General features: G+C 37.7%; 1 protein-coding gene across 3 annotated transcripts in view; it reads right to left on the bottom strand.

The window, feature by feature from the left end:
• Positions 1-1,844: 1,844 nt before the first annotated feature.
• The window catches only part of LOC139978209 (tyrosine-protein kinase CSK-like), a 33,593-nt gene continuing 20,208 nt past the window's right edge, over positions 1,845-15,229 (bottom strand). For 2 of the 3 annotated variants that reach the window (XM_071988152.1, XM_071988153.1), the window contains exons 8-13: positions 13,568-13,670; positions 13,172-13,256; positions 12,214-12,287; positions 11,568-11,763; positions 10,401-10,487; positions 1,845-9,260 (exon numbers count right to left, since the gene is read on the bottom strand). In XM_071988152.1, the coding sequence (XP_071844253.1) occupies positions 9,078-9,260; positions 10,401-10,487; positions 11,568-11,763; positions 12,214-12,287; positions 13,172-13,256; positions 13,568-13,670 (728 nt within the window). In that variant the 3' untranslated portion in view covers positions 1,845-9,077. The remainder of the gene's footprint in view (positions 9,261-10,400; positions 10,488-11,567; positions 11,764-12,213; positions 12,288-13,171; positions 13,257-13,567; positions 13,671-15,229) is intronic. The other variant, XR_011796924.1, reaches the window with a different exon arrangement.

The raw sequence follows: 15,229 nt of genomic DNA, 5'->3' as shown, positions 1-15,229 counted from the left end.
GGAAGAGGGGGAGGCGGGAGGCTCAGTTTGGGGTCTGTGATAAGCTATATATGTTGGCACTATAGTATTGTCATCCCTATACTAACATCCATAGTTTAATATCATATAGGTACTAAAACGTGAGCATTATTGCACGAGTAGTATTTAGTCATCAAACACCTCCGCCCATCCCCATCCGACCCCACGCCAGCAGAATGCAAAGAGTATATTTCTATCATAAATGAAGCCATCCTGTTTATATGTGCCTCCAGTTAGGTATATATTAATGACCACCGCAAAGACTTAATTAATTGTTAGAGCCTTGTCCGGAAAACAACAGCTAAAAATATACCAGCTTGTTAAGATTATTATTTGTATGTCATATACTTGAAATAATTACAAGTAGGTAAACCGATGCTCTCTTCACTTGCATATTTGCTGGTTTAATCGAGGAGAGTTCAGGGACACAACGAGTACAAAGGGGGCACATCAGGCACTTATCGCTATTCTCGGGTAATTTTATCCCCTCAGTTAAATAAGCTCATTGCTCAGTAAAGAGATAATCCTGTATTTTATTCTACAAAATTCCGTCAAGTATCGCCGAAAGAAAAACGAAAACAAAATAATAAAAAGAAGAAGAAGGAAGAAACACACACATACGAACCCTTAGGTGTGTTTTACATTCAGACCGAGGACCCCATTGTTTTTTTTTCATTGTTCAAATCCACGTACCCTAACCTTAACAATACCCCATAACAATAGAATTCTTTCGAGGACGTGGTGATTCTTTAGACATCACATCCGAGGACTTTGGAATTCTTTTGTTCAAGTCTTCGGTCAGAATACAAAACAAGTGCACACGCACACCGCACGCACCGACTCTCTCTCAAACACACACACACTACCACACAACTAAAATACAGGAAGCAGACGGATAGATACACAGATCTAGGCTAACTTGTAATATTAAGAGATCATGTATTGGAAACTATAGTAAATCTATGTATCAATGATAAAACTTCGACTAGCTGCACGGCATCCACGTATGTAGTAAATTAATGTCCTTTGATGCAACATTACAAGTATGGTTGTCACGTCGTGCTCCATTGAACGAGAAATGCAACGATTATGCACTGTATGATATTTTAATAAAATTTCTGACTATCATGTGCGCAACGCTAAGAGGCGGGGAGGGGGACATTCCCCCACCATCCTCATCAGTCGGAAGGAGACATTCAGTCGATGGATTTTTCAAAATTAGAAAGTGCTTATTTAATTATGTAACAAATTATAGTCTAAACATACACCAGAATGCATCACTTTCATTGTCGGTGGGGGTAGGGGGGGCGGCAAGGACCCTATAAAGAAGCCCCAATCAACGACCATAGTCACACCCCTCATGCGAAAATTTAGGTTCATGCCCCTACCACACTTAGTCGTTGGAAATCTGTAGTTTGGCCCACCTCCTAACTTGGAAACCCTTTGCACATCACTGGAGATAGGGTTGGCAGGGAGTGATGGTTGGAAAAGTGGAGAATTTAATCAAATCTTCTTGACTGCTGTTCCCCTATCTACTTCAGACTCCTCACCCCCCCCCCCCCAATTCCTTTGTCCACCTCATTAGGGCTTATTAATAGCCTGCATGCTACATATTCTACTTTGGGAGTTCTTGTGATTACAAAGTTTTTGGAGTTTGCTGTTTGTTGGCCCACATAACCTTAGACCTCCACAGAAACAACAGGGTTCTTGTACTTGCCTCACATACACACAGGCACACACACATGCACACGCACGTCATCAATGGCAATGATTAACAAACACAATATGATTTCGCGATTAAACAGAGTTAAGGAAAATGCTTAAAGTATAATTTGATACAAAGAGATTTATTTGTTTTTTTCCATTACTTGAAGGCACTTGTACATAAAATATACTTGCACTGTGGAAAAGAAGTTCAATTGCAATATTTGGTAAATAGATTTTGTTGCTGTTTCTGTATGAACTCTGATCTTTCACTGTAATGAAAATATTTTGTAAGTGCAAGGGTAATAGAAAACATGAAGTTCTTTGTTTCATTTCTTAAAGAACCAAAACTTGTTAAGTTATTTACAAATGATAAAATAACATAGATAATACATCTTAATTCTCTCAAAGATTCGTATAAGTACTGGCAAACACAATACTTAGAAACACATTGCCAAACGTATAGCTACCTATAAATGAGAAGCTTTAAAGAAAAGAAGCACTTGGTTTTCAACCTTCTACCTATTCATTTAGCATACATTGAACTTGCATCTATATTTTACATGTTACACATATATGTATATATATATATGTATATATATATGTATATGTATATATATATATATATATATATAGATATAAATGTGTGTGTAAGTATGTGTGTATATATACATGTATGTATATACATCTAAATATATATATATATTTTCCTACATTATGCTTTCATTTATATATATATATATATATACACACATATATATATATACACACACACATATATATATATACACACATATATACATATATATATACACATATATATACACATATATATACACATATAATATATGCATACAGGTCTAATTCTACATTCCTATGTATTTTCTCTCAGTTTATATCCTCTCAGACTGACACAACAATCGAAAAGTTCAACAAAATTTAAAAAAAACAATTGCCATTTTGTAGTCATTTTGGTTTGAATATGATGAAACTTTCTCACCATATCATTATGATTCATTAGTCACACCTTTTTAGTAAATACTTACATTAATAATTAACTGTCTGAGATGCACATGAAAATCAATTATTGGTAATTGACTTTCTTTCTTGTGTCAATGATCGCATTGGCTTCCATGTCATTAACACTGTTAAAACTTACTAAAATGTTTATAAGGCACAATATGGTTTCAACAAAACCTTCGGTGATACTGTTTTTTTTTTTATTTGATAGTTTTGCATTCTTTAGTTAACACTCTGACATTGTTATCATCCTTTTACCAAAAAAAAAAGCCAGACAATTTCTCACTGACTGTTAATAGATCAGTTTTCTTTTTTGTCTTTAAATGATTGGTTGGCTAGAGATTATAGCAAATATCTCTAGCAGTCCATTATCATGCAGAATGGTTACATCTATCACACTCCACCCATACAGCATCAAAGTCTCTGATATGAGAATAAACAGGACATAACACAATACAAATGTTTGACTCTAGTAGATTGAGGATTTAACTGCAGTGAAATTTCAAAAGTAAACACAAACACAGATAGCGAGACAAACTTAAATTACACTTAAATAGGTCAAAACATGAAAGCATATTGTCCATTAAGAATGCCTCACCTGTTACTTATAGGTCTATTGTTCTAGTGACATTATCATGACAAAGATTTTTACCCAAAAGAAACGCTCAAAGTGCAAAGTGGGAACAAATGTAACCTTGTCGTGCGAGACCTTATGATGGATGCAACAGTTTGTTTTATCATCGTGTATGGACCACTGCAGATATATGTCTTTTCTTGTCAACCTACTAATAGAGAAATTTGATATTTCAGGTTGAAAAACTTTAAACCAGTAATAACATGAATTTTGTCAACTGCAATTCTATAAAACTAATTATGATACAAATACTACCAGATAGTCAATATAAACCGATTCATTCCTCTTGTTTTGCTATTTATAAAAATAAAAAATAAATGGCATATTTTTTCTATCAAAATTATTTGCATAAAAGCAGTAGGTGGGCAATTTTGAATCCAGAATTCTGGAAAAAGATTTTTTTTTTAGCAGAATATTGAAATATGTACTAAACTTAAGTAAACAAGCCGCCAAACTTACAAGAAAAACTTGTAATTAAAAAAAATTTAAAAAAAACCTAAAAGGGGGGGGGGGGAGGTGAAAAAAGAGAAAATGCTTCTTTTAAAAAAAATCTACATAGGAAAAATAGCAACATTTCTAGAACAATAACAAGGAGGGTAGTTTAAATTTGAAGAAATGTTAAAGCAATTCCTTGAGACTTGTTGTTGAGCTCCTGTCTACCCTGAAACCAAAACTAAATACCCTTTCCATCCATTTACAATTTCAATTTATATCTCTGGCTTTTCCTGATGTATTATGCATTAGTCTTTGCTCATTTTCTCATTTCTTTAAGTTCAAGCAATCAATATTACTTTGTACTTCTGATCTCACTACATACCATCAAGGAGGTGGTGTGGGGCTTTGGGAATGAAAAAGTATATGTGTGTAAAAATATCAATACAATATCATATTACATCTGAGCCTGTAAATTTATAAACCAAAAAATAATGTCATTTGAGAAAGGTTTATATTCCCCTTGCAAACTATATAGTTGTATCACATAGTGGGCACCCCACCGTTACCACAAACTTGCTCCCTGGATCCATGCTCCCCCCCCCCCCCGGAAGTGGGCTAGGTATACGAGCATGCCTGCATGCTTCGGGGTATAGAACAATAAAAATGAAATGAAATAAAAATAACTTGGCCAGTCGAAATCAAATGCTTAGAGAGAAACCAAAAAATATATATTCAATTATTAAGATAAAGTATAAAACATAAATATGGAACGTAACAAATTTTTCAATTAAATACACCTGCTATAACAAATGGAATTGCAATTTCTATTCTGTATGCCATTAATTTACAATCGACTGGTTGTAAAGTTGCAAATAAGAGAAAGAAAGAAATCAAATACTGACAACAAATACCACGAAATGGAGAAAATAAACACAACAACAGTTTTGAATGAGAATGCAAGGATAGGATTGGAGGATGAGATGGTTCTATGTTGATAGAATAAAGTCTGTAAGTCAATACAGATGACTTTTATAATCTGTTATTAAGCGACCCGACTTGACCTAACTTTAACTCAAACATCATGACCTAATTTTTGACACTCCTGAACACCCCCCATAGTCTTAAAATTAAGCCACCCCACACTAAACGACCTCATTAGAGCACAAAGCGACTGCTTTCCGTTAAAACCTGGGCTAACATCAGGTCACATGCCAATTCATTGTCCCTGCAATTACTAACATTTGTTAAAACTGGGCAGTCTAATTCTTAAAAGTACCCATTACCACCTGACTATCACTAATTTTCCACAATTAGACAGTCAATTTTGATTTGGTCAGACAGTGTGTAGTTGGCCTTTAAAGGTCAATAATGACAGCAGGCTTAAAGTCATCTTATATAAGTTCTCTTGTCTAAGGGCAGCAGGAATCCAGGATTTTTAAAAGAGGAGGGAGTCTGACCTGGTTGTTGAAGCCAACTCCCATGTATTAGGTACGGGGGGGGGGGAGGTGGGTAAGGGGGTGCCCTCAACAAAAACTTGAAGTTTTAGATGTCATATGCTGCATTCTTAGGCATACTAAATTAGGTCTACTTTCACAAATAATTCCTTCCCAATGTTTGGGGGGAGTATTTGATACGGATGATGCTGTGCCTCGGTGATGCATGGGTTCAAGTTAACTAAAAACCCTGTGTACTAGATTTTAAAGGAGTTTCAGAATATGTTTACAGCTTGATGTGGTCTTCTCTGAATATGGTTCTTAATTTGATTTGTGATACTAAATAGGACCCTGCCAGCTGCTTTAAAAGGGCTGTCAGTATTGGCCCCAAGAATGCTAGACAACTTAATATAATCAATCATACCTACAATTCCAGACATATATAAAACCGACACCTTCAAAACTTTTGACCTCACCGAGATATCTGATCGTCTTATTTCACAAACCTTGATGCCAAAAAAGAATTTGGAGTATTAAAACTTCAAATAAAAGTGGTTTTTTGCAAACTTTTAGTAATTTTGTATTAACTTTAAGCACTTTTTTAAGTTTGAAGGTAATACCAGTGATGTGAGTTTTAAAGAAAGACAGTTTGAAGTAGTGGTGAAACATAAGGCAACAATCTTAGGGTTATTTTCATACAATAGAGATTCACATTGTCAATACTTTGTTGTTTAATACTGTGGACTTTATGTTCTGGAGATTTAAAGAAATAGACAAAGATAGAGATATCTTTGTGTTGTTCAAATCTCTCATCAAACTTATCAGTTACTTGAAAAGGTCCAATCGCTGTTTGCTCTCCATTCTACAACAACCCTCCTAGACCAATCCCAGGAAGAAGTATGAATAAATTTGCATAATAAAATAAATATTTCAGCTCACTAGGGATGCTTACAGCACCTTTCTGAGTGACTTTGATAAAGTGTCTATGCTATGTAAAATCAAAATCCAGTAACCATGTAGTATATTAGCTTGACCATGTCATGTTTCATTGCAAATAATGAGATAAACCTAACACCTGCATGTACTGGACAAGGCTAATCTATCACCTGCATGTGCTAGACAAGGTAAAGCTCACACCTGTATCTGCTGGGTAAGGTAAATCTTACACCTGCATTTGATGGACACAGGGGCGTAGCGAAGGGGTTTTTGTTGGGGGGGTGTGGAGAATTTGATTTGCCGACGGATCTGGAAGTGGTGACTGAAATGGGGGAGGGGTCTAAAGGGAGGAGGTGCCCCCTCCCCTTTGTGGGTGCCCCCCTCCCCTTTGGCAATTTTTCAGATTTGAAACGTCCTTAGATGCAATCTGGTGCATATTTTAAGTCAAATTTGAATTGCCGACGGATCTGGAAGTGGTGACTGAAATGGGGGAGGGGTCTTTGGAAAATTTTTAGTTTTGAAGCGTCCTTAGATGCAATCTGGTGCATATTTTAAGTCAAATTTGATTTGCCGACGGATCTGGAAGTGGTGACTGAAATGGGGGAGGGGTCTAAGGGGAGGGGGTGTCCCCCTCCCCTTTGGAAAATTTTTAGTTTTGAAACGTCCTTAGATGCAATCTGGTGCATATTTTAAGTCAAATTTGATTTGCCGACGGATCTGGAAGTGGTGACTGAAATGGGGGAGGGGTCTAAGGGGAGGGGGTGCCCCCTCCCCTTTGTGGGTTCCCCCTCCCCTTCGGCAATATTTTAGATTTGAAACGTCCTTAGATGCAATCTGGTGCATATTTTAAGTCAAATTTGAATTGCCGACGGATCTGGAAGTGGTGACTGAAATGGGGGAGGGGTCTTTGGAAAATTTTTAGTTTTGAAACGTCCTTAGATGCAATCGGTGCATATTTTAAGTCAAATTTGATTTGCCGACGGATCTGGAAGTGGTGACTGAAATGGGGGAGGGGTCTAAGGGTAGGGGGTCTACCCCTCCCATTTGGAAAATTTTTAGTTTTGAAACGTCCTTAAATGCAATCTGGTGCATATTTTAAGTCAAATTTGGCACGGAAGAAGCTCCCGTTCTCCTTTTCTCTATTCAGCTTTCCTTCTTTCTTCCCCTTCCGCTCTCTTCACCTTTTCTCCTTTTGCCGACAGACCCAAAATTTGCCGACAGCGACCAAATTATTGGGGGGGTGTGACACCCCCCCACACCCCCCCGCTCGCTACGCCCCTGGATGGACATATAAAAATTAATCTTGTTATTTATGGACAAGGTAAAGCTTTACACCTGCATGTACTGAAGAAGGTAAAGATAGCACCTACATGTGCTGGATAAGGTTAATCTATCACCTACATGTGCTGGATAAGGTTAATCTATCACCTGCATGTGCTAGAATAGGTAAAGCTCACTCCTTACATGTGCTAGACAAGGTAAAGTTTACACCTGCATGCACTGGACAAGGTGAAGATTATTCCTGCATGTGTTGAATCACGTAAATATGACACCTGCATGTGTTGGATAAGTTAACTATGACACCTGCATCTGTTGGATGAGGTTATGCTGACACCCCCACGTTCTAGACATGGTATGGCTAATACTGGTATGTGGAAACTATCGTAAATGTGTAAAGTTAACACCAATCAGTGCTGGATTAGGCAATGCTTATACTTGCACATGCAGGTCAAGATAGAACCCAACAACGATATGAAAAGGCAAAGCTTACTAAAGCTAACTAAGGTGTTTGTCCAGCAAGGTGAAGATAACACCAGTTTATTTGTTGGTCAAGCAATAACTAGTAGCAATAGTAATACTAAGTGATGGTCAAAGACAAAAGCTAACAATGGCATGTGCTAGCTAAATGTTTTTACTCGCATATGCTGGACAAGTTAAACTTAACGAAAACAAAATTTCAATCAAGGTAACAGGCTAGAACTATCAACAGCCACCTACACTTTCTTTCAAGTACGGACACAGATGCCGCATGACTCATTTCCTAATCAAACTTAATGCGGTACCCAGGCCTCGACAATTTTTTTAAAAACTACTCGCCAACTGGGGACCGAGTCTGAAATTCTACTCGCCAAAACGTTAAATTTCCTCGCCATTTTTTTCCCATTTGTACCGATCGTACACACAAGGTACCCCTGTTTGAGTTTTTGTTGAGCGATAAGTATCAAATTAGTTTCGAACTGGTGAACAGAGCTGTTCCTTAGGACCCACTTGTAACAGTGCACTTGATAATACTACTGTGATGTGTAACATTAGGCAATAGGCCTTTCTTGATTGGCTCACAAGTTAATAGTAAACCTATCGTACAAAGTCAGTGAGCGAATGAGCCACTCGCCTTAATGTCGAACGTAATGCAGTTTTTGCTCGCCAGTCGCAAATTTCTACTCGCCATTGGCGGGATTGCGACCGTATTTGTCGAGGCCTGGCGGTACCCTATCTTGGGATTAGAACCACAAGAGACTTGTCAATCTGTTGGTACCTTGGACACATAAAAAATATATTTATATATATATAAGAGTGGCTTAATCTCTCCCAAACTGCGTTCACCAATTATTGTAACGACTACTGAAAGAACAAAAACTCTTTCAAGACCAATCATTTTCGCAGTTCAAAGGAGCAGGTTGCAAACCTTACCCATTAAGGCATTTCTAAATTAATAATCCCAAAAAGAGAGGAAGTTTTAAGAAACTAAGGCAACATTTGGCACCATTGTTTCTTATCGATACAAGAGAAAGTAAAATAAATGCTGTTGTCCCGAAGCAGCTTGGGTGGCAGCTGCAGCCATGGAAACGCTCCAGTTTTTTCTCAAAAGCAAAATGGAGGAACACTGTGTGTCGATACTAGCTTCTCCCAACGGATCCTTGGACACTCTCAAGAATTCTCTCTATCGATTGGAAGGAAGGTCTCTCCTTTGGTGAAATATTCCAACAATCTTTCATCAATTTGTGGATAAAGGACGGACAACCGTCCGGAGCTTCCATGCGATATTTGTTGCCGACATACTTCCTGATTTCTGCCAATGGCTGTAGTAAATAGCAGAGGTGAATGAAAATGGTAAATGTCTTTTTTTATAGCTAGGCTGGTTTTTAACTAACATTCATGTTCAGTTAGGTTGTATAGCAGTTCAAGATTTGGGTTAGTTCAGTTTATAAGGTTATGATGCCACAGCAATATGTTTGTATGATACTTAGTAATACCTAACAACAGACTCTCATTCTGTTACAGGAATTTATACGAAGAACAGGAAATGTTTGCTCATGACTTTCCCTCCCCTTTCTGCTGCATGATGGAATACCACATATAAAGCTTCAAGGGATCAGCCAGTTGGGACAATTTCCTAATGCTAATACCACTCTAACCTGTACTCCAATATCATGCTCTCAAAGCACTGGTATTGACAGTACAAACAGTTCCTAACCTTGATCTGATAGAAATATGATATTCATACTGCTCGTACTGACAATACGTGTGCGATGAAGCTGGACATGACACTACAGTACAGAAAAAATTGTCCCAACTGGGTGCAAGGGATTCAGTTCTACCTGGGTATTGATAACAATTGAACCCTCCAAATCATGTAACAGGTTAACTCTTATAGTAAAGTGGTAATGGGATGTACAGTTCAACACTTTGGAGTAACAAGTGCCTAAGGCATTAAACATTTCTGTCAAACATGTTATTTTGCCGACAAAATAGAATTGTCATGTTAAAATTTGCGGCATTAAACCTCTCTAAAGTGTAAGGGTAAACTCCAAGGATAATACAGATATTAATTTCTGTCATTTTTTTTTTCATGAAGTCATTTATCTGGGATCTCTCTGTCTGTCTCTGAACGGAAAACTTGTTTAAATGATGGAAGCAACAGGTCCTAGGGGTGTTTTACATATCTACTTCTAGTAGATGAACAATTTATTAATAGGTTTCTAATTTAATTATTGTCTTTAGTAATTACAATCAATATCAAAAAGTCAGTTGTATTACTGTATCATATTTTAACAGAACAGAATTAAATTTTGTAAAGTGATGTAATTATAGAAACAAATGTGTTACAAGTTTTGAGCTTTAAAAATGTTAAATAAACATATATATATGTGTAACAAACAAATAAACAAAACAGGGTTGAAAACATTTTACATACTAAACTGAAGAACCATATAACTTACAATTCTTGGATAAGGCACTTTGCCATAGGAATATATCTCCCAAAGAAGTATACCAAAACTCCAGACATCAGATTTTGTTGAAAATTTCTGGAGAAGTAAAAAAAGTTTTATAAAATTAATGTCTCATGTTTATCAGTTACACGTTGGTAGAAGCATTGTCATAAAACAAAAACACAGAACACTCTCAGTCCATTTTATTACTTTGTTACCGGTTACTTGCACCTCTGGTTACTGTTGTCTATATACAGCCCCCTGTTCATACACCCTCCAACCACAGCCCTTCCCCCTCCCATCCTTGGTCCTGTTTACTACCTAACTTGTACCTTACCATAGAAGACTCTGGTGTCTTTGATCTTATATGCAGTCCCATCTTCATGTACCTCTACCCTTAAATGTGCTCCTCCTCTCAGCCTGGGCTATTACTTCCTTATTCCTACCATTCCAAAAACCTTGAGTGTTTTCCATCTATTCTCAGCCCATTCATCTATGTCTAGAAGCTTTTCCGTGCACCGTCCACCCTTGGATGACCCTCCGCCCCCCTGCCGTACTCAGTCTAGTCTACTCATACCATACTATCCACAGCCTCTGGTTCCTCCCATCTATGTACAGATCCTCCCCTTACACCCTCCTGCCTTAGATGACCTCTCCTCCACACCCCCCCTCGTTATCCGGCCATTGGTTTCTGCCACCTGTGTAGAGACTCTCTCCTTGTACTATGCACCCTTGGATGACCTCTCATACCCCGCCTTAAATTTAGTGAAACCATACCAGCCTCTGGTAGCTGTGAAGGTAGACCCATTCCCTTGCACACTCTACTGTTACATGACCTTTCCACCAGCCCTCCCCTCCCCTCCTCCTAACCTGAGTTGACCCATACCTTGCTATCCAAGGCCTCTGGGGCTGTCCACCTTATTGGTAGTTCCTTTCCGTACTGATTATGCTCTACGCCCTCTACCGTACATGACCTTCCCACCAGCCCTCCCCTACCCTCCCCTCCCCCTCCCCTCCCCTCCTCCTAACCTGAGTTGACCCATACCTTGCTATCCAAGGCCTCTGGGGCTGTCCATCTTATTGGTAGTTCCTTTCCCTTGCGCCCTCTACTGTACATGACCTTCCCACCAGCCCTCCCCCTCCCCTCCCCCTCCCCTAACCTGAGTTGACCCATACCTTGCTATCCAAGGCCTCTGGGGCTGTCCATCTTATTGGTAGTTCCTTTCCGTACTGATTATGCTCTTCTGCTGCTGTTAACCCAAAATCTGAGACTTTGGCTCTGTCTTCCTCCGAGATGAGAATGTTTCTGGCTGCCAGATCTCGATGTACCAGTCCCTTCTTTTCTAGGTAGTGCATCCCCTTTGCAGCATCTCTGATGGGGAAATATGTACCAGTAACAAAAGTTAATATTAGGCATATTCATGTTATTAACAAAAACAAAAAAATTTCTGTGAGTAATATAAGACATGGGTGTTTCGAGTGACATTACCTGTGAAGCTTTTAAGTTTAAGATAATGATGAGTCTGTTTTAGAAGTGTTAACATCTAAAATCAAGTACTTAGCTAACCTGGCTATTCCTTATGATACAAACAATAAGGTAAATCACTTCTGTACAGTGTAATAAATATATAATTCATTAGAAGTTCAAGCATTTACAATAAAGAGTGTACAAATGTTAACAGTCAGTAAGAGCAGCAACAGATTCCTGAATTTTGTGCAAACCTTCGCAATAATACCATTCGATACTAGAGCAGGGATGAATCGTGGAAACATTTCATGAGTAGCATAAAAACGGTTGTTTTATTAATTTTTTAAATCTTACAGGCTGAACTGAACTAGATGATCTGGTGTTACAACAGACCGACCTCTTGACCGTAAGTACTCGACCAGGTTACCCTGAGAAAGGAGACAATAGACAAACAGATGTTTAGAGCACCAATAGAAACTGAGAGTGACAAATGCTATCATTAGAAACATCGTGGTCGATCGTTTAAACATGACTGATTTTTGTATAGTTGGATAGTATAGGTTTGTCACCAATCACACTGCGGTATATTTGTCTATACACAACAGTCGTGTGGTACCAATCACACTGCGGTATATTTGTCTACACACAACAGTCATGTGTGACCAATCACACTGCGGAATATTTGTCTATACACAACAGTCGTGTGGTACCAATCACACTGCGGTATATTTGTCTTCACACAACAGTCATGTGTGGTACCAATCACACTGCGGTATATTTGTCTACACACAACAGTAGTGTGGTACCAATCACACTGCAGTATATTTGTCTACACACAACAGTGGTGCGGTACCAATCACACTGCGGTATATTTGTCTACAGTCTACACACAACAGTCATGTGTGACCAATCACACTGCGGTATATTTGTCTACACACAACAGTGGTGTGGTACCAATCACACTGTGGTATACTTTCTGGGTTGTATGGAATGAGACTGGGATGTGATTCCCGCCTACAGTTTAACCAAGATACTGTGGCTCATGACTGGTACAGTAGCTACAGCAAAGGGAATGGTAATAGAGGGATCGACATATTTAAGCTAAGGGACAGCTCAGTTGGTAGAGGGCAGAAATTATAAGCTTCAGGTCACTGGTTCAAACTACATATGACTCAATTATTGCTTTGCGCTTTCAAAATAGAAAAACACTTAATAGGGGTCGGGTCAAGAGTTAGGAGGTTATGGCGAGTATGTCAACGGTTAAAACCGAAACTGAAGGTAACATAAATATTTCGCTCATGATGGAGATTACCTTTGACATAAATTCCATGACCAAGAGAAGTGGGTATTCAAGAACAACACCCAACAGTTCAACAAGGTTTGGGTGTTTTAAAGAACTGGAAAAGAAAGAGAAAAAAATATAATCATATATATAATTATCATAATTATAATTATAATAACCATTGAGAGACTGAAACATTCATAAACCATCAACAGTCCAATATTAGGAGTAATTCCTACTTTTTCAAGTTTTACATATTTTGCTTCACATATCCACTTTCAATGTTACGTAACACCCACCTCCCAGAGCAGTGTATAACATATATGTAACAATCAACAACAGGACAAAGAAAATACCAGTTAAAGAATCAACAACAAACAAAAATCTTCTTATTGTGTATTTAAAACAAAGACTCGTTATACTCACGTCATTACGGAAGCTTCTGCCAGAAACGCCTGTGCAGCTTTATCATTGTCTTTGAGTTGTTTTATGGCTACTTGCCTGTTAAGATACTGACCTTCACACACGTCTGAAAAGAGAAGTCAATCAAACATGAAACACCAAATAATAATAATAATAATTGTGATTTTACTTAGTCCAACGAAACAATTCTTTTATGCACAGTAGGCCAATATGGTCACCAATTTTCCTGCTTAAACAAATGTAATAAAAATGAATTCTGTTCACAGTACTTTAAATTCCACAATAATATGTATTTATCTCCCCTGATTCATGTTAAATTTTTGTTTAGTTAAGCCCCAATGGGTACTACTGTATAGAACTACTATTGAGAACTTTTCGAATGGGGTACTTAACATTAGGGCTCTGTCGTGATGAGAACACATTTCGGGGAATTCTAAGTTCTGTTGTGTACTCATGACATAAAAGAATGTTTCTACGCTTCGTTTTTATCGATAAACAAACCACAGTACACTATTGTACTGCACTGTTCATGTACAAGACACAACACCACATTATACCATACTGCAGTATATACTGCACCATAACCCAGTTTTGTTCTCAGTCGCACACACACTGTGTCTGATAAACTCAGTGACTTTATATTTACAGTACAACACTGTGTTATGAAGTACACTATTGTACTGCACTGTAAATGTACAAGACACAACACTACATTATACCATACTGCAGTATAGTACACTGCACCATAACCCAGTTTTGTTCTGAGTCGCACACACACTGTGTCTGATAAACTCATGTTTGCCACTATTCAAAAGTGAAGCATATGTGGTGGCTATCATCAAAATGACATATTTAGACTTCAGTACTGTGAACAGTATGTGTGAGGGAAGTTAGGAAAAACAAAACTGTTATACCTTCCAATGGTATAGAGAATTTCCAATGTGTTTGATATGACACTTTTTTGATACTCACATAGAACTAAAAACAAAGGTATCAACAACAACAATGGGTCCTCAAGTTGTCAGAATACATCAGAATCAAAAATATTCACCAAAATTCCACATGATAGATGAATTTATTTTTCATAAACTGAATAAATATAAACCAGTTTTGACTTTGTTTGTTGTGAGGTGAACAGGATTCAAACCATTTTTTTATATTGGTTTCAAATAATGCCTACTCTCCCAATTTAGCTGCCCTGATAAATATAGCCCAAAGTTAACTACAAGGAAGCTTCAATCACATCATTTTTCCCCAATTCATTTGGGAAATTCCCTTTGCAGATTTTATCTCCACTCACACAGTTGCATCGATAAGATAAGGCTACTTGGATTTTTGACATCACTACTACAAGGATATAAATCCCGAATATATATTTTGTTTAAATAAATTGGAAAACTAATTAGTGATATATGTTTACTTTATTTATGTGAAAGTCAACAATTGTCCAGTTAAAATGTTCCTCTGTGATGTGTTCAATACAGGATGTTGTCGTTTGGTACACATGGGGGGAACTGTTCACACCATTATTTTTGAAACATTTCTTCTCCCTACCACTACTGTTATAATTCCACAGACTGTGGCTTGACAAACTCATTTTCAATAATGTAGAACTCTGCCAATTTTAATTTTTCAATTTTACCATATTTTTGTTCTTCTTTTGAT

Source organism: Apostichopus japonicus, chromosome 13, assembly GCF_037975245.1.
Source record: "Apostichopus japonicus isolate 1M-3 chromosome 13, ASM3797524v1, whole genome shotgun sequence".
Taxonomy (NCBI): Eukaryota; Metazoa; Echinodermata; class Holothuroidea; order Aspidochirotida; family Stichopodidae; genus Apostichopus; species Apostichopus japonicus.
This window is presented reverse-complemented; position numbering and strand designations above follow the sequence as displayed.